Source organism: Colias croceus, chromosome 10 (assembly GCF_905220415.1).
Source record: "Colias croceus chromosome 10, ilColCroc2.1".
NCBI classification, from domain to species: domain Eukaryota; kingdom Metazoa; phylum Arthropoda; class Insecta; order Lepidoptera; family Pieridae; genus Colias; species Colias croceus.
In genome coordinates, this window is record NC_059546.1 from 5,550,920 (window position 1) to 5,571,417 (window position 20,498).

Genomic DNA, 20,498 nt, shown 5'->3' on the forward strand with positions numbered 1-20,498 from the left:
TTTCATGAGCATAACTTCTTATACAATATATTTTATCATGAAAAAATCTAGTTTTTAATGCATCTATTTTTTTTCCTTTCACAGGTACAGAAACAAAATTTGCAGGGTCATCTTGCAATGACCTCGTGACGTCAGATGGTGCGGGCTCAACAATCATATCAGGGCATTTTGATAAGCGGATACGATTTTGGGATATACGAACAGAAATGTCGGCCAATCACATCATGCTTCAGGGCAAGGTTACGTCGCTGGACCTTAGCAGAGGTACGTTTGCATCACTGTTATTGATCTCCGAGATAATGAAACTTCAATTCACTTCTCACGATCGAAACTTAATATATTTTTTAAACGGTTCTATTCAAGCTCTTTTAAAACACACTCGTTAATTTCTATAGATGTGAGGTGTAATGTAATATTGGAGTGTAATTAAATGCTCAGCATATTAGTATTGGAATTCGTGTCAGTACAACAACGTGACGAGTAAGCGATGCCCATTTCCGTTACGTGTGTCTCGATCAAACCCCTTTTTGTTGGTAACGGTTCGGGCCGTGCACGAAACGGCGAGATTGATACCTTCAATTCGGAGTGTCTGGACGTCACTGTTTCGGAAACTGATTGAATCACGTCGAATTCGTCGCCGACGACCTCGCTCGAGCGATCGGCTAATAAATAGGGAGACCGTTCACAGTTAGACGTCACGCTCGATCCAGATCAATCAAAAGTATCAATCATCTGTTACGCGTTGATGTGCTCTTGTAATAACATCGGATATCGCGGTGACCCAAATAATATCTCTCTGTATATACGAGATAATAAACAAACTTTTCCGTCGAACGAAACAAAGGTTAGCTAGAAATCATCTCGTGCCACTTTTAAGGTAATATTTCAAAAGGAAACACCAATTGATTGTCCAACGTCGACTAATAATATGATTAATGCTATCGAGATCTTATCATCTTCTAAAGTCTCATTTAATTTAATAATAATCCTGGCATAATCTAGCGGTCTCAACTGCTTTTTACCTTAAAGGTTTTGGAATCGCAGAGGTTAATCCTCTCGTGAACATAGAAAAGCAATAAAGTATCTAATAATACACCACGATCGCGGTACACAAGATAAATTGTCAGAATGGGATGTTTGCTTTCGTGTATAATTTAACAGTCGTTTTTGCATTTCAATCGTAAATATTTTTACGCTTTTTTATTGTAAGCATTCGTTACAAACATGACACATCTCATGGTTGGGTGACATTTTGAAATATCCTCGTATCGTATAACGGGTCAAACGGCAAAGTTTTATAAGTCTTTTTAAATTTAGATGCATTCATTTCCTGCTACATTGAATAAGACATTCAATCCACATTACATTTCTTTGTATGTGTTAAAAAGTTATTCTTAATTGAAAAGTTATGTTACTGATTTAATACTTTATTAGAATTCGACATTTGAAACCTTTTATTGATAAATGATTTTATTTCTGTGCTATAAAAAGGACATGTTCACTTATTTTCAGATAGTAATTATTTGTTGGCGTGTGTCCGAGACGATACCATACAACTTATAGACTTACGAATGAATACTATTGTACGATCTTTCAGGTAAGTTGATTTGAATAATCTTCATTTAGTTCATGGAACAGTAATTATAAATCTAAAAAGTAGTCAGGCGGGTACCCTGAGGATAGGTGGCGATTCCGCGTACAATTCGTGACTCATTATCTTGAAACTAACAGGATGCATACTTTAACTTGGTGAGAGGAAAAAGCTCTGTAAATTAAATAATACGATGAGCAAACATTTGGGTATCATGCTTTAAATATTCCCATACTTGTTCTTAGTTTACAGAAGGATTATAAGGAAGACGAGAAAATTGATTTGTCCAGTAATTTTAAACAGTGTGCTAAACCAATGAGAGATTACTAAAATAAACTTAGAATTAACTACCACAATAACCTTTTCCTTTAATTTCAATTGTACAAGTCTCTATTAAATTTAACCCTCTAATATAAATAGTTTTTAAGTCGTCAATTTGTATGAGTATAACATAATTCGTAGTTGTCAAAATGGTTTCGAGAAATTTCGCTATTAAATTAACAAATCTAAAAAAACGGTTGTCCAATCGTTCACCTATATCGTATACAAACTGTGTCCCGCGGTTTCACCCGCATTGCTTCGCAATTGGTCTTAGCGTTATGATAATATAGACTATACTTCCTCGATAAATGGGCTATCTAACATCGAAAGAATTTTTCAAATCGGACCAGTTGTTCCTGAGATTAGGGCGTTCAAACAAACTGTTCAGTTTTATAATATTAGTATAGAAGATATTGTGTACGGTCCGCAGTCACGACTCGTTCAAGGTGGGCTGCGACTGGTCGCGCGCGGCGTTCGGGCCGGGCGGGCGGCTGCTGGCGGTGGGCGCGGCGGACGGCGCCGCGTACGTGTGGAACACGCACTCGGGAAGGTTGGAAGCCGTGCTTAAGGATCATTCGTGAGTATTGCTAAAAAAATGTATATGTCCTTTAACCCATTGAGCCCCAAGCGGCCCGATCGGTCCACGACACAATAGATTTTCTATTGTGTCTGTGATTCCGGGGCCTGAGTTAGTACGGACCGTTCGTTAGTGTTGCTCAAATAATGTTTTGTTGTATTCTTTTGAATGTATAGCTGAATATTTCTTACTTCTATCTAGCTCTTCTATCAAAATAATGTTTGTTTAGTTATTTGTTTTGAATGCTACCTACAGTTATTTTATGATCGTCTATGTCTATCCGTTTTACCTCTTAAACAGACCACTTTAGGATAAAAAAATGTTTGTTTAGTTGTTCCTTTTCCTTTTTTACCCCATATCTTCATTTTATTACCATCTATCTCCAATTCCTTCTACCGTTTAAATAGACTGCTTTTGTTATTCTCCCTCCCTGTTTAGTCCAATCCTTTCTTTATTGCTGTCTATCTCCTTTATCCTTTTTAAAAAGGCCACTTTATAATTAAAAATATGTTTGTCTAGTTATTCCTTTATCTTGTATAGCACAATCTTTCCAACTATCTTTATCTCTATTAAAAAGCTTAAAGGATAACACTTCGGCATTTAAACGTTTTGCGCACTACATTAACATTTAACATAATAGAAGCCGAGTTTCAAATGATCTAAAACTAAATACTTGAGCTAAATTATGTGAGGCTTTAGCTGTCAATAAACTAGTACTTTAATCTCTACATAAATGTTTGAACCTTAAATGCAATGTAAATCACAAGGGAATATATTATAATGTGCATAAACCACTTTACAATAGAGCTTTCATTACCTTGTTCCATTAGTTTATATTGTTAATTATTTCGTTTATCAGGCGTTTAGTAAGCTATAAGAAGTAATTGTGAAAATCGCGGTATATTAAATAAATAAATAATAATAAATAAATACACTTTATTTAGCACCAGATAAAAAAACAGACAATAAAACAAAAATAAAAAGACAATATTACAATGTTATGCCAAAAAGGCGGCCTTATCGCTACTCAGCGATTTCTACCAGGCAACCTATGGGTAGGATTTTGAATTAAAAAAGGGGAAAAACAATAGGAACAAACAAATTAAACTTGAAGATTGATAATAATAATGAATTCTTGTTGTTTTTCATCTAGCTTATTTAATATTTCAACACTGCCTTTACGAACCTTATAAACTACAGATCGAATACTCACTTCATACAAATCAGAACTTTTATTATTTATTTGATTGTGCAATAATTCCAAAGTGACAAAGATAAAATTTATTAAATTAATGTATGTCATATTTTATTTTTATAAGCAGAGAACTATCTCATGATCAAGAATGGTTTTTAAGTCGTGGTTATATACAATGCACTTTATTATGAAAATATTTCAAATAGTTATGCTACCAGAAATAGTTGCGGCTTTGCGGAAACTTTTTACTGTTTTTAGCTTTCATAAACATTTCCCAAGTCATATATAAAAATAAATTGTATGGCTTGAAAACAGTTTACATTATTCGTGTTGTAAAATATTAGAAAACTAAAAAAGGAATGATAAATTTGAGGACGTGTGAAGTGTTTGTGAAAGTTACTTGCATAAAGGAAATTATAAGCATGAGTTGCTTTCTGAGGACATTTTAAATAAACGTACAATTGGCACAGTGCATACGAAATGAAAGCGTCACTGAACAATAGTGAAATATATCTCTTGTCGCGGCATATCCATTAAATCACATTTTGACATACCATTATATTTCATCAAGCACTTTTATGACCTTGCAATTCACACTAAAACTGCTTCGCTCGTGACATCGTTTAGTTGGTACATTTCGCATGGACAATTGAAATCGTGAGGTCGACGTCAGCTTTTGCTGTCTCTTTGCAAATTTCTATTTCCCACACAACACACTACTGAAGCACAGTCGATGATCATCTCTGGAATTCGCTTATCATGTACATCGGGGTTCTATCATCCAACGATTACGGATTACATATTTTGATATGAATCAGACACCTAAACGATTTGGTTCTACACAGATTTGTTGCCATTGGATTAAAAGTTTCCTGTTGTTAAAAATTGTACATACAATTACTAATTCTTTTAAAAATAGTTTGCCTTCTAAACTTTATAATAGTTAAAGTTCAAGTTATGCTTCTCGCTGATAATGAAGAAATTTTAAACGATTTCCAAGAAAAAATATTTTTCAAATGTAATTAAATATAATTATGATCGATTAGATTGCGCTAGGAAGCACAAAAAGTTTTATAGGTAAGCATTGATTTACCGTTCGCACGAGAAGCTAGTTTTATATTCCTTGATGGGAATCAATTTAAATAGTACAGCAATATCGAAATAGAGCGAGATGGACAATAAAGATTGCTTTTCCTTTTGGTATAGCTATTGTTTCGCGTTTCATAAACCGCGAACGGGTTCAACACACCCACAATAAAACTGTTTTACGTGCCACGAGATATAAGGGCAAGTGTTCTTATCTAGATAGACTTATTAACATTATTGCAATAAAATCTCTTTAACGTGCTTTGAATCTTGCGAGTTCCTGGGGAAACATTTATGTCCCATGTTGTCGCGTTCCTGGCATGAGACCTGGCATATTGATGGCCTTGCCATTAGCGCTTGCGTGGAAACGATTTTTGTAATGCATCCACAAAAGTAAAAAAAAACCATATACATATTATAGATCTTCATCTTATAAAAAAATAGATAAAAAAAAATGAATTCGAAAAATATTATACTAATTTAAAAAATGGATTCACAAACATCCTCAATCTGCAATCTTTGTATATCCAACAGTACTAGCTAAAGCGGAATAGTTGTTTAACGAACATTGCATTGAGGACATTTCCGGATATGCACAATAGAGCACCCCGGTGACGAGCGCGCGGGCGCCGTCGCACGCCTGAATGGTATCGCGACTCGCGAGCGCCGTCCGCACGCAGCGGGGGCCCGGCCGCAGAATTAACAGGAACATGCGCGACACATGCCTGCCTACTTATTGTCGCTGTGTATATTATGATTTATCGTACAGCCTGACGATTTATCGTTGATCCCTATCACTTTAGATAGCGGCTCCCGGCGAAAATTATTAAACATAATGGCCAAAAGACATTGATTTACCACGGCGATAACGATTTTCAGAAAATACCAACGCTCCTATCTGGCCTCGTTCACTTGCAGCAGGGACCCGACTTTCATAATGTAATCAACTCGGTTACATTACTTCTTACGACTTACGGCTACATAATTTTTTACGCATAATTTACAAAACATACGTTTTAACGATAGTCATGCTTATTATGTATTAGAATTGGTTCAATAAAATCCAAAAAATAATAGTTCAATCATAAAACTACACACCACGTATATCGCGTGCGATAATTAATTTTAATAAAGGGAACACAGAAAAATAACAAATTTAATAAAAAATAACGACTTTAATTAAAGAGGCTTAGGTAGAATTGGCTGAATCTCGTCTTTGTAATTAATATTGTATTTAACTGCGGGTTCGCGTGCCGCACACGAAGTTGTAACTTATAATCTTTATAATTGGAGTGATAATCTAATCAGTTCTAGGATTAACAGAACATTTCATAAACCTTCGAAACCGCTTAATATCACTGCAATTTTATTAACATTCCAGGCAGGTGATTTTATTATTGAATCAAGATTTTCTCAACTATATACGATTATAAGTAGGAAATGCAATAATAGTAAAAGCTTTCCGGCTTAAACTTTACGATTTTAATTTTATGATGTTGATCGTGTAAAACTTTTACAACGAAGTTAACACTCTTAATGAACTGGTATCTAGAATATAATAAAAAGGGAAATATTTTCTGTGTAAAATGGAACTTTAATTAAAAAGCTGTATTTTCATGTCGAAAAGGTGGTCTGGTCTTTCCTGTAACGAATTAAAATAAGTTATTGATCATAAAAAATCAATAGATAACTATTAATTGAATAAATTTATTGATATTTTAATTAAAAAATATTTAAACACAAGTTACAATTTGTAAATAATGTATGGGAATTCCGCAAGGGATAAAGGTAACTGACCCCGAGAGGTTCTGTTTCTGTATTGGGCAACCCGTTGGCAAAAATAGTAGGCGTGTAATGCGGTTATGAATCAAGGCGATTATGCTAGTCATTTGAATAGGCGGGTCCCCACATAGCGAGCAGCCTCGCCGTCATTTTCCTCGTCCGAGCCACATCCACACTGACCGTTGCTTCGTGAGGCTGCTGCTAACGTGAATAAAAAAGAGCGTATGTGCCGAGCACACCTGTCAGAAGTGAAACTTCTTTGGCAAGATTGACGTGACGATATTGCCATGACGCAACCTTAAAATGTTACTCTCAACGGGCCTAAAGAAGTTTCACTTCAAAAAAAATCGTATTTTAAAGAGATTCAATAAGAAATGTTTTCCTGACCTGGGTTGCTTTGAAAAGTTTTGATCGTCCAACATTGTGTTATAGATATCCAAGTTAGAGTTTAAAATAGCCATACTTGCGTTTATCATAGCTAGATAATCAAAGCGACTGTCCTTTGTACTCACCTGATGTGTCGACTGACCGAACGGATGAATCAGTTGAACTAATCTAGGAATCTTTCTTTTCGCAAGAAATGTAGAAATATTTTAAAGAAAATTGAAGCAGAGTCGCAGAATAATGTTAGTTAAAATTCCTCAACCTAATATACGACTCTATTTCGAGTTGATGAACTTGCACAAAACATTGAGTCATTAAATGAGCATCTGTATAGTTGATGCGCCGTGAATAATTTGACCTCTCTCATTGGTATATCGGATATATCGACTAATTGAAAGGAATTTTGTTATCTATCAAAACGTTTTAATTAAATGCACGTTTAAAGTAACTGTTTATTGAAGGGCCACATACCATTAATTTTAAATCGTGTATGTTGAAACCAGTCGCCTTTATTTTGTACTTTCTAAAATATCGATATTACTTTCGCCGATAATTTATTTTCTAATTAAATCAGAGCGGTATTAAGAGCATGCGTTCAACCTATTTATTTCAAAGGACAATAGCCGGTTCCCGATTTTGGCGCGGCATGTGCCTTCCTGCTTCCAAATTGGCCATTGGCTAAGAGGCTCGTTATACGAACCAGAAGCGGTATGTGTAAACGAACCGCGCATACTCCTCTCTAATTCTTGTTTATGCTAGCCTTTATCGCGGATAAATACGGTAATAAAGCTATAAAGCAGTCAGCATCACCACTAACTATTATTATTTCCTGTAATTGGTACGATTTTCATGTCTCCATTTTAATCACTTTAATTTCTACATGCATACCATGCACATTGCACACTATTTCTATTCATTAACGCAAGTTACCAAAGTGAGCCTGGTGTATAATTTTATGTTTCCTAGTACTGGCTAATGCAAAATCGACTTGAGACTATATTACAGTCACAATAGCACAGAATACATAATAGTAGCTAAACGCTAACAATAGTAGGTATTGTTCTTCCCACATGATTTCTAAAACATAATTGGAATTATCGGTCGTTAATAATCGTGTATCGTACTTTTATCTAGTTTTAATTTCCTATGTAGTGCGGAATAACTTTACTACACAAGCTATTGTGAATTATGAAGCACGCACGTATTTCGCATACTCATACATATAACATTTAGTAGCCAATTCGACTTGAGAATGAGATATTATGGCTGATAAAGATCAATACTATCGACATGATTCCTTTTCTACGGACTTGTTGAGGTGTTTATGTTGTTATATAATATACGAGTTTAAAACTTGATACCGTCCATGATCTATTCTGGGAAATGTAACGGTGACAGCACAAAATGCACCAGTTCTTTAATATATATAGTACCAGTGTCTGGTGTCGCTTTATGGCCTTGTGAACTTAGATTTTGTCAAAACATCCGAAAGATACAGTACCATATAAGTACAAAATGACAAAATAAAAATCTCATTTATTGCACGATGCGAGATGTGCATCGCAAACATCAAACTTATTGCTACCAGTTTCAGCGTGAAATTATGTAAAAGTCGCTTACGTTTCTGCTAAAAGTTCAGTTTATACTTACAAATGTGATAAGCCCCATTCATTTTCAATCGTGAGCTCGCCTTTGGCAGATATTTCATTCTGCACCATTACTTAGCGTTAAAGCGGCGTTAGAAATGTCAAAGCTCATATATTTGTCGATTTTAACCTCCTCTTCGCGATTCAAATGCTTGGAGAGATTTATCAGTATCGGGATTGACTATTCAAGGTTCGCTATTCACTAGAGTTCTCGATCTGACATGTTCGTCTCTCACGACTTTACTCTCTGAGACTCAACAATTATTCAATTTTATTAACGGGACTGGCTGATATTACTTTGGCATATCTCAAGTTATATTCAATTGTTTTATCCAATTACTACTTTTATGGAGAGCCTTTTGCAAATAACACAATATACGGAACCGTTATAGCTGAAGAATTATTTAATGTATTCCTATATTGGTTTATGCATTGCTTTCCTTCACAAGAGTACGTAAAGCTATTAAGGCATAACTTTGCCATAACTTAACGGAATAACAAAAATTTCACTTATTTTGAAACTTATTTGAAGTACACTGACTAGTGATTTGTGGTAACTTTACCATAATTTATTCATAATCAAAAACAGAAGGTCTGTAATTTTAACGAGATTATTTAAACCGGAACATAAAAATTACAATAACATGATAATTAAACCAATAGACTAATTTAACATGTACCTATCAATACACTTTCCAACTGCTTACATTAAGACCAAATAAACCGGCGGCGGATCATTAATCAACGCATCGGAGAAAAGAAACTAAACAAATAGGTAGATCCGTCTCAAAAAAGATAAATGAAGCTGTACGATTGGTTTCCTGTAGCTTTTATTTTTGTTCAGGTCAGCGGTGACGGCTGTGTCGTGGCACCCGCAGTCGGGGCTATTAGCATCCGTGGACCGCGGGAAGCGAGCCGTCATTTGGGGCGACTTGTGACAAGCATGGGACCCCACCGGCCCGCCGCCGCAGGTAATTATCACATACGCAATTATATCCCATTCTGCGAGATAACCACACTTCAGCCGCTGGCAGATGCTATCCGCCCGCATTACGCTCGACGAGCCGTTCGGTTTCAATTATTGCGATGATCATAATCTAGCTTAGCGCACATGTCAATTAGATGTGCGTGTATTGATCGATTTTAATTTATGGCAATTGCCACTTTGTACGTTTGTAATCATTTCCTATTGCATATCTGATTTTTGCTGGGTATTTATTATTGGCGGTCAATTAAATTGAAATGATATACGAGGAAGTTCAAAGGGCAAAGCACTTGGAAATACCTACAAAAGAAAATGGACATATTCTGCTTATAAAACCTGTATGCTAAAATCTTGATGATTCATCTGCTTATCCGCTTAAGTTAGTGTAATAAAGATTCCCGGAGTAAATGTTTTGTTATAAGTTATTATTAAGTGTAAAGAATTTACAATCATGTTATTCTTATAGCCTGTCTTGGATAATCCTTGATTTTGCTCACCCACGTGTAGTTTTTCTTTTTACAATTTAGGTCGCCTTTTGCTATTTTTTATTCATTTATTTCTGACATCATGTGTTATCGGAATAAAGAATTTTCATTTCATTCCATAATCCTTTAAAATCCTCGAAGATTTCTAACAAAATGTTTCTTAATTTAACATTTTTAACATCACGGGAAAATTTATAATGTGCATACTTTTTCAACTAACCTATATTTATCCAACATTAGTAATAGATGTAGAATATTTTTACCTCAATAATATGTGGAATTTAAAACTATAATCCAAAGCGATGTATTACATTGATAGTGCGGCAAAGTGTATCTACGAACGAAACGTTACCTACGAAGAAAGGGCGGGGTGTGATAATTAGCTATAAGTGGACTTATAGCTGTTGAGCAAAGAATACGTTCGTTTTTTAACAAGATAACACGACCTTTATTGCTCTGCAGCCATAAAAAGGAGATGTTAATATCGTGAATATTTATCACGTCTGTGAAAGAATAGGGTATCATAGACTTTGTAGTAGTTTTTTAGAATCGCATGACCGAAGCTTTAATTGGTCCGGTTTCGCATATTATGCACGATGCAAATTAAAAACAAAAAAAAATATTTTTAGTGCTTTCAACAAGGGCTTAATAGAACTTTTATGAGGTTTTCTTTTTTTTATTGTCGTAGATATTTAAAATGAAATGTTTTTCTAACTAATAAAATAATTTCATGAGTACCGTACTCCACATTATTTTGTGGTTATCAGATTCTAGTACGGGAACCTCTTTTAACAGCCCATAAAACACATAGTTGTGATCTATGATAGTTGTCTTAGTGCTAAATCTTAGGCCGTTGCCATTTAGTTTTTAACTATAACATAAAAAAATTCTAAATATCGTCATCAGCGAACATGTCCAGACTGCATAATTGTCTGTCTGTGACCTCCTAACGGGTGACCCCAACCTGACATGTCACTGCGACGAGCCGCGCAGTTACCGTGATGTCACACCTTCGCGTGTTATATAACCGTTACCATAAATTCTGGTGTTGAGATAAAGTTATTTTTCCAATAAATCAGCACCTATTTATAAGGCAATGCTCTCTTCATGTGTAGAGGAATTTGTATAGGTAATCTTTCTAAATTCTTGTCAAGTAAACAACATTTAATGGAATCATTCCGACAAATGTACAAAGGCTTTCTTTTTGTATTGTCTCAAAGCGTGTTTAAACACTCGACGGTTTGAATAAAACATTCGACGAGAGGCGTTAATGAAAGGCTGTCAGTTAAATGAATGAAATTAGTATGATTGGAGCGATCAATAGCACACACCAGGGTAATGTTCTCGACTGACCTAATCGCCTCCGATAGTCCAACCATCGAGTCTATAATTCACCTTTGTTAAAAATGAGTTTAGTGCTTATGACGCACAATACAAAATCGCCGGCAAGTGAAAGCGTGACTTTCGACTTTCATTGGGTTTTTGTACAAGTGTGTATGGTTTCGTGCTGACCGAACCATATTGTCTCGACGTGAATGTACAGAACGGTATTATAATATCGGCATTCGGCACCTTCACTTAAACATCTCGCTTTAATAAGATTTCACGGCCGGAAAGAATTTGCCAAATCTACTTAGTTACCACATACAATAGTATAAGAAGTGGGTCGTAAAGCCTAAAAAACTTAAATTGGTTCCAGTATCTCGACGATACTTGCTTCTCATGAACTACCTACATACCTATTTAATTTTAAATGATTTCGATAAAAAATACTCGACAGCATATAATAAGCGCTCGATAATAGTTGAAAGATTCGTTCACTCGGAATTTCGATATGTCTGTCTTCACTTTTAAAGGTTAAAATTCAGATCATTTAAATACAAATAATATTAAAACAATGCTTTACATTTAATGCCTTTTTCAAATAGGTCATATTGATAATTTATTAAAATTACATCGATGGCACTTTAAAATGGCGCCATTTTATATAAAAAATTCCTATTATTGTTTAAAACAACCTGTTTCACCTCATAAAATTACATAATTTAAAATTTCCAATATCCATAAATCTAGCACAAGGTTAAATTAAAATAATATTGTGTATCCTCTCGCTCAATAATACCGTACAAATTTCAAACACCGTTTCGTGTCCAAAATAATGGAATATCCATAATTTCAAATAAATTATATGTTTTCTATTATTAATACAGTAACCTTTTGCTGAGAAGTACCTACTGCAATTTTCCAGATCATGAACTATTAATTTTAGACATTAAATGTTCCAAATTGTAATAGCTAACAATATTACCTTTTATATAAGTTCCTCAAATAGACTTTTATCATCTATATTCTATATGATTATATGTAAATCAATCAAAAATATAATCTATTCGCGCGATCTAATAAATGACAAAGTGGACGCCACAGGAAGTATCGAAACGAGTTCCAATCATCTATCACACCACGGCACCTCCTCAATTTTAACTCGATTGCGTTACGTATATCGGATTGCGTTCAATGGTCCATTTACACTTCTATCGATATAATTTAGCGGCAAAATTACTACAGTCAAATTTATGTACGTGATCAGTATCTTTTTGTCATCGCCAAAATGACGTACTACGTCGGCCCATTCAATTTTTTGTCGTGGATTTCCATTTTCCAACAAAGTCGGCTGGTGACACCTAGATCGTAAATATTCATTCATAAATCGTAATTAGCGGTTTTGATGTCGCCGCCTTCATCGATTACTGTTTAATTGGATTTTTATTTACCACCGTAATTAATTCGATATAAAATTACAAATCAATAAATAAATTTTAATTGGTCGTGTAAACAAATAGCTGAGTATATTGGATACACATGATGGCATAGCTCGCGGCTAAGGCAGTCGGGATACCGTTGTTTTATGCGGTCCAGTGAGTACGTTTCGGCGTAATGACCCGGCCAATCAACGCACGAAGCTCAGATCTTAATCGCATGCGAATTGATAACGCACTGTCACCTCTAACTGATAGGTTCATAAATAAAATATTTTTCAATGTAAATAACTTGTCAAGGTTTTCTTTGGGGTCGGACTTTTGTTTATTGCAAGAATATGCTAAGGAGATGTGAAAAATGTTGTATTGTGTACTGTCGAGTGTCTATGTTAATTAATATATTATATTATAAATTCTAAATCACCTTACTTTTAACAACCAGAGTCTTAGTTTTATTTGCGAAATCTTTTGCTTCAGAATACAGCTAACATATTAAATAAAAAACACAAATTAATTTTCTCCATTCAATATACCAATAACAAAAAACCCCGTATAATGTTAACATTTTTCTTCAATCAGTAATTAATTAGTCGGCCCACCAAGATTGAATACTGTTTTATTCATATTCATACTTTACTATTATAAGTCAGCAGAACCTACCGTTATAAAGATTGGTTCGTAATCGTATAACCTATAATTAATGTAATGCCAAATCTTTTTTTATCATCGCTGTCAACGCCTTTGGCTTCCATACCATTCATTGGATATTATATAAAAAATAATGCAAAAACAGCCGCCAAGAAAATTTCCGCTCCTGTCATCTCAGTTATGCGAAATTCCTGTATCATAACAGTTCGATGAGATAAATATAGTAACTGGTTTATATCACCTTGCTAATTAGAATCTTATGCAATCCCTTATCGAAAGATCCTTAACAGCCATTTAGAGGTAATAGAAAACGAAGACACCTACCTGACCGAAACGCGATGTTAATTCGCCAATAAGCGACTCATTAAGAGCAGTTTACCGTTCTAGAAATAATTATATCTCTTTTTGTTTGCCGGCAGTCCTCACAACACCTAGTGGCGATTTAATATCGGTTATTAGCAAATCGTTCTCAGAAATCTATTACAATGACCACGGAATACTCTCGTTGCCTATGTCCCATTCGTTAAACTTTTTGCGATGACTATCTCTTGTCTTAAAATGTGGGTCGACTTTTATTTCCTCTAAACATCTAAACGAAACAATTTGCCTCCGAGCGGGATTCAGTAAATTATCGCAATTGAATTATCTTTTTTTGGAAGCTATCATTTCATCGTTTGTGTGATACTCTCGAGCAATTTGTCTTTATTACGACTCATTTCTCCAAATCGCATAACTTAAAATATCTTCTCCGCAGACTGTTATTTTTCTTTGACCATTTTAGAATTAGATCTAACCATCATCAAATATGCATTTATTAGGCGAGCTGTTCAATTTGATTCCATACATAGAAATATAAATACATGGGTTAGAGTCGGCAATTCACTAACGAACGATATAAATCGAGTGCTCGAATCGATTTGAAATAGTGCTGTGATATACAAATATATGAGAAGTGTTAATAACGGTTACTCTACAATAAACGTATCTATTTCAACATGTTTTCCGTTCCATACTCCATAACAGAATCGCAATATTTGTTTTGTCGAAATGACATTTACACTAAGACTATATTCTGCGAAATGGGTTTGTATTTCTGGTTATAATAGATAACTGCCCAAAGTTATTTATGAAATTTTGCGACCTCGTCTGAACTTCTAAACCGATATAGACCCGTAACGTTATTGTAATCTTTATGTTTATACGTATCTTGTATTCTGGTTTATATTATGGATATCGCATTCCGTTACACCTATTTACAATATTTGAATAGCGAATTACAATTTAATTTGAATCAGCAAGCAATAATCAGAATGATTATATTCATCCACTAACGGTTGGTACGAGGTACCACACCAAGGAGCAATCAGCAAGAATAAATATCAAATTGGATCTTGAATTAACATAATCGTTAAAACCATAAAAAGTAGAGTAAGGAACAATTTGACCTTTACATAAACTAAATACTTAGTAATAATATTTTCAGTTTAGAGCAGTGGTGGCTCAGTGGTGAGACCTCGGACTTCGAATCGATAAGTCCGTGGTTCGGGACCAGGCGAGCGCGCAGGAAATAAATTGATTTTTCAATTTATCTGCGCATGTTGTAACATCACCACTGCTCGAACGGTGAAGGAAAACATCGTGAGGAAACCGACATGTCGAAGAATTAAAAAAGTTCGACGACATGTGTCATCCGCCAACCCGCACTTGGCCAGCGTGGTGGATTATGGCCTGTACCCTCATAGGAGGCCCGTGTCCCAGCAGTGGGAACGTATATGGGCTGATGATGATGATGATGATGATGAATATTTTCAGCTTTAGTAGTTCAATAGACCGTGATATTCTTGCTTTTTGTTGTGTTGAGTTTAACAAACAATCAATCAATCAATGTTACTTAAATCCTTAAAGAAAATAATGGCATAATATTATTTTATCATTTATTGTCATGTCTACTCAACATTTTTATAATAAAAATATGAGTTAAACATTTAAACAGCCGCAGATTTGGGAACATCGAATTTCGATAATCTAAACAAGGGTGTACTAAAAATCAACGTTCTTAAATTGAATTCAATATGAGCACTGTAACAAACAATAGTTAGTTCAGGAATCGTTTATTGTTTTCAGGTTAATTAATGTTATTTTATTTTATTTCAGGTTCCCCAGCAAGAGACGGGAACAGCGGAAGGCGAGAGCGGCGAGGTGTTGCATCTCCTGCGCGGGCTCACAGCAGACATTCTGCAGAGACTCACGTAGTAGTCACCGCGGGTGCATTGACGTGTTCAAAACATGACGATAGCATCTACATTCTACACTTTTTCACGTCCACACGGAGCCGGTAAAACATGTATTACATATTACACTGATACCGATCGATGCCAATAAAAAATTACAATACCTTTTTATGCGATTGTCTATTTGTAAATACTAATTGGACGGTGTTAAATTTATAATTGGAGGGTGCTTTCAAGAATTTTACGCTCGGTTGCGATGGCTGTTTTTTTGACGTTTTTACTCGTCTTCCAAGATATTATCTTTCATTCCTTAACGTTACACAAGGCTCGTGGAATATGTCTCGTTTGCTCGATTTTAGGTTCGCTTCTGCTATCATAAATTTATGCGCATAATAGATTTTCCATCTCGTTTCCTGGACTATTTAAAATTTAAATATAATTGTTCGATTGAATATCGTTTCGTCCATCAATATTTTATGTAAATAACTAATTTAAGACTAATACTCATTAGCGTGGGAAAATTATCTTCGATATAATTTCATGACCAATGTTCCCCGGTACAAACTAAACTAGGCGTGCGCGCACCGAAAAAAGAGTGGTCAGCGTTACATGGAATATTAATTAATACGAATAAAATTCATAAGGCGGTGTCCAATCCGCGGCGGTGCACGATAACTAATAACCGTCGTGTTGTCAGCGCGAATTCATATTTGTTTTCCCTTAGTGGCTAGTGCGCGGGATCGGAGGGCACATGCGCTCCCGACCACTCATTAGCACACAATGCGACCACTAGCGGCCGATTCCCGCGATCAATAAACTGTTGTCTATACTCTATGCTCTAGCCTCTATGCTCTATGCGCAGGGCTGCTCCACGATCGTTTTGTGTGAATCTGTCACAGTGATCGTAGTATTGCGATTATTGCTGGTTGTTTTGGTTTTCATCAATTAATGTGATAATGTGAATATGATGTTTCGGATTATTAAAGAGCACAAAAATTTATTGAGTGAAATCTACGGTCTCTAACGGATGAAAAGCACTTTTCTATCTTGATTCTGCTTATTTTCTTTATTCTTTCTTTTATAAAATGATGTAATGCAAACAGAAAAACTTTTTTAAATCATTTTTTACCATGTGCCAAAACAATTTACAACATAATATGGTAGCCCTGCGTATACCCTATTACCAACGCTGTGGTCCGATAACGCAGCCGACATCTATAACCCTCTGGCGTTTGTTTTGACAGACACGCTCCGTAATTTTTTAAAGACCAATGACCCCGCGTTTATTTAACGCTATTTTTACATGTAATTACGCGTTACCGACCGCTTAATTACCCGAAACTACTGCGACGCGGACGGCACCTGGAATTCAGTAAAAAACCACGGCGCCACAGTGTGCGATAGCTCGCCGAACGACATGGATAAAAACCATTAGTTCTTTTTTGTCGCCTATTGTTTAATAATAGAACTCTCTCACCAGTTATTAAGATAATTAGTGTTTTACTACTTTTTCAGTCTATGAACTTAATTTTGCGTAAATACTGACATTGTCGTTGCATAAAACGTCTGTTATAAATCGAAGTAACTCGACGATGGCATAATTTTATCAATTACACAAATATAGTTTAAGGTCGACTTAGATATTTTGGTTGTTTGGATTTTTTATTTCAAACACCATTATTCTATTCTAAGAACACCATCACGTGTTAAAACACCATCATCGTCGTATATATTTTTTGTACGATTTCATTAAGCACGTACAAGCTTTCTTTTTAGATCTTTTGTCCGAGCAGACGGTTCGAATTTCACACTGTGCGACGCCTAAATTACGCTCCGTTTGTCTTCCTCATAATATAATACCTGTATAGTGCGCTTAGTTTGCATACGAGTAACGGCGCCTCGTCTCTCTAGATTAATGTTCTTGCCAAAAAACATGTCATACACTCTGAAAGACGCTAGTGTTATACTCAATCAATGTTTAGGATCAATTTTTTGTAGCGGCTATGGTGTTAGCCTTATCGGTAGCTAGTCACGTGTATTCTATGGCTGTTTTTTATTGGAAAAGAGGGTTGGATTTTAGTCTTTTTTTTCTTTTGTTGATTTTGTGAGGGAATTAAATTTTGGTAGTGTTTAATTTGCTTTAGTTTTATTGTTACTTTTTTTTGTTATTTCTTCACATTAAGAATTCATATTCGGCGCGTTTTCTTTCATTTTTCGTTATTTGACTTTTCAGTGTCAGCATTAAAAAATATTTATACAATGAAGAAGTTTTTAACAAGACTTGTTCTTTCTTAAAAGAAAATATCCGCTCTGTATTGCTAGGTAAACTGGATTGGTATCAATACGACTAAGTTGTGTGCCTTTCAAGTACTTATTATTAGATTTATAACATTATCAAGCACAAATGTACCAATAACCATATACAATGAATTTCGAACTGAGAAGATAATAAATCATACGATATTATAGTAAATAGTTGTTCTAACTATCCTTAGTACATACGTTAAATTAAGCATGTTTCAATTAAAATGTCCGATTATTTGAGACTCAATTTCGAAATTTGTAAACGTATCAACGTATAGAATTTATAATTATTATTAGCACTAGTACCAGCTAACGTCTCGATGTCAAAAAATATATTATATTACTTTAATGTTATTCGCAAAGTTAACAAAGACTGTTGTCCGTATTATAAGTATGTTTACATCACTTTATAAGTTTTAATGTTTAATATAGAATCATAATGATAGTGGCAATTAATTGTAAGTTTCAATTGCTTATCTTACAAATTTGATACGTAAAAAAATAGTTTGAATTCTTCTTTCTTACAACTACATCACACTTTAAATTTCTGTGAGCGTTCTTCTTTATGTAAAACATTGTACGCACGTTTTTCAATGTAACTATTTTATTCTGTTCTATCTTTTTTATGGTACCCCTTCACGACTTCCTGATAAAGTCACTGATATCGTACATAAACACTTCTTGACGTATTTTGCGTACGTTCTCTCTTATTTTCACTGGCAAATAAGCCTAACTTGTGTCAAAGTTGTGAAACCGGCTTAAATTCTACTTTCAACCATTTTATATTATTTAAACAATTTTATAGAAATGCTTCAAACTATTTCCCTTTATTTTATTATCTTAGATCTCATTTATGAAGCCGAACGCACTCAAACTCCACTGCATATCCAAAATATTACTAAACTTGGTCCTCAAATATAATGAAAGAATGAGATTTAAGATTTTATTTATTTTTACTTTTTGTTATATTTATTTTTATTGTTTTTATATCCCTCCAATGATTGAGCAAAACATTTTTAGCTATATTAAAAATAATATTTTATGAAAGTTTCTGAACAATTTAAATTTATGTTTTACATAAATGTACTCTCTTACAAATATTCACAAAGTGTCTATTACTTATAATTTTTCTTAAAGTTCCCTTTCCTGCGTATCTAATAAAATGATAAATCTTCTTATAACTGAATAGTACATTGCCTATTGTGTTGTGAAAGCATAATGTTAACATTAAACAATTGTTTCATAATTCTCTTTTATCGCTGCGAGCGACTAGTGTGTAAGTTGTTGTATAAATCTTAAAATTTATATTATTTTTATATGTAAAATGATATATTTTGTAGCACAACGTGAGCAAGCTTGTAAATAATGAGGTGGGTGCGTGGAAATTATATGTTCTCGATTGTACGACATATTATAAATAAATAGTACACTTTGAAATATTCGTTTTATTTATATCCCATTTCTTATTATAGCGTTCCGAACGCCTTACAAAACTTACTTAATATTACTTACGTAATAATAACTCAATTTTATTTTATTTCGATTTAATTTTATCGTTTAAAAAAATGTATCGTTGCTCATAAACGTGTTATAATTGCTGCAAATAATTTTGCAGACACGGCCGCGGCGCTTCTACAAGAATAATGTTCAAGAATGCATCTAAATAAAAGGTTTAGTCTCTCCTCTCCTTAGTTAGTAATGATTTATTCAAGTACAAAACCAAAGCATTTCTCACGTGCATATTCAATAACCTCACGTTCAATGAAGATAAAGTAGAAAGTGTAAAATTAGCATTTGTGACACATATAGCAATTATGTTGAAAATATCTTTTCACATATTATTGAGTGGTCACAGTTTGGGTGGGACCGAGGTTTACTGCGTCACACTCATAACGTAGCAATTATCGATTCATACACCTCACATACATACAGTTACCATTCATTTCGAGAGGAAATAAATGTCACGCGTGATTTATTGAATTGCCAGTTACCCACTGGCATACTAACCATGTCTCCACAGACCTGTTACAAAGTATGAGTAATTATACATTTAATCCCTTCCCTGTTTATAAATTATCAATCAGATATGATGAATTTCTCTTACCACTTTTCTATATTCAAATAAGACTTATTAAAGGATGTATACAAGTTCAAGAACAAAATACTTGTAACTAATTGTAACAAAACTTTTGTTAAAATTCCTTCTATTTTATTTTCATCGTTCGTCATGCAAATTGTTGTCGGTAAGAGTGTATTTCGTCTGCAAGTCGTGTCATCTCGCCACGGCTGCGCGTGCTCGTCCTAATAGGCTGTCGCTTATTACTCCTCTATATGCCCAATTAGTCCGCATAGATTGAAACTGCCAACAAACCACATATCTACTGAGGACCACCGTGATCCGTACCGCGCTTACGACATCCGCGAGCGTCTACAACCAATCTGCAACATAATTCAAAATAACGGTCACAGTAATTTCAATGCAATTTTTATCTCCCCAAAATTAC

At 34.6% G+C, this 20,498-nt stretch overlaps 1 protein-coding gene across 2 annotated transcripts in view; it reads left to right on the top strand.

Moving 5' to 3' along the window:
• LOC123695131 (autophagy-related protein 16-1) overlaps positions 1 to 19,431 on the top strand; it is a 139,960-nt gene extending 120,529 nt beyond the window's left edge. For both annotated transcript variants that reach the window (XM_045640866.1, XM_045640867.1), the window contains 5 exons: positions 85 to 264; positions 1,513 to 1,597; positions 2,343 to 2,489; positions 9,427 to 9,553; positions 15,614 to 19,431. In XM_045640866.1, the coding sequence (XP_045496822.1) occupies positions 85 to 264; positions 1,513 to 1,597; positions 2,343 to 2,489; positions 9,427 to 9,520 (506 nt within the window). In that variant the 3' untranslated portion in view covers positions 9,521 to 9,553; positions 15,614 to 19,431. The remainder of the gene's footprint in view (positions 1 to 84; positions 265 to 1,512; positions 1,598 to 2,342; positions 2,490 to 9,426; positions 9,554 to 15,613) is intronic.
• The last annotated feature ends 1,067 nt before the right edge of the window (positions 19,432 to 20,498 follow it).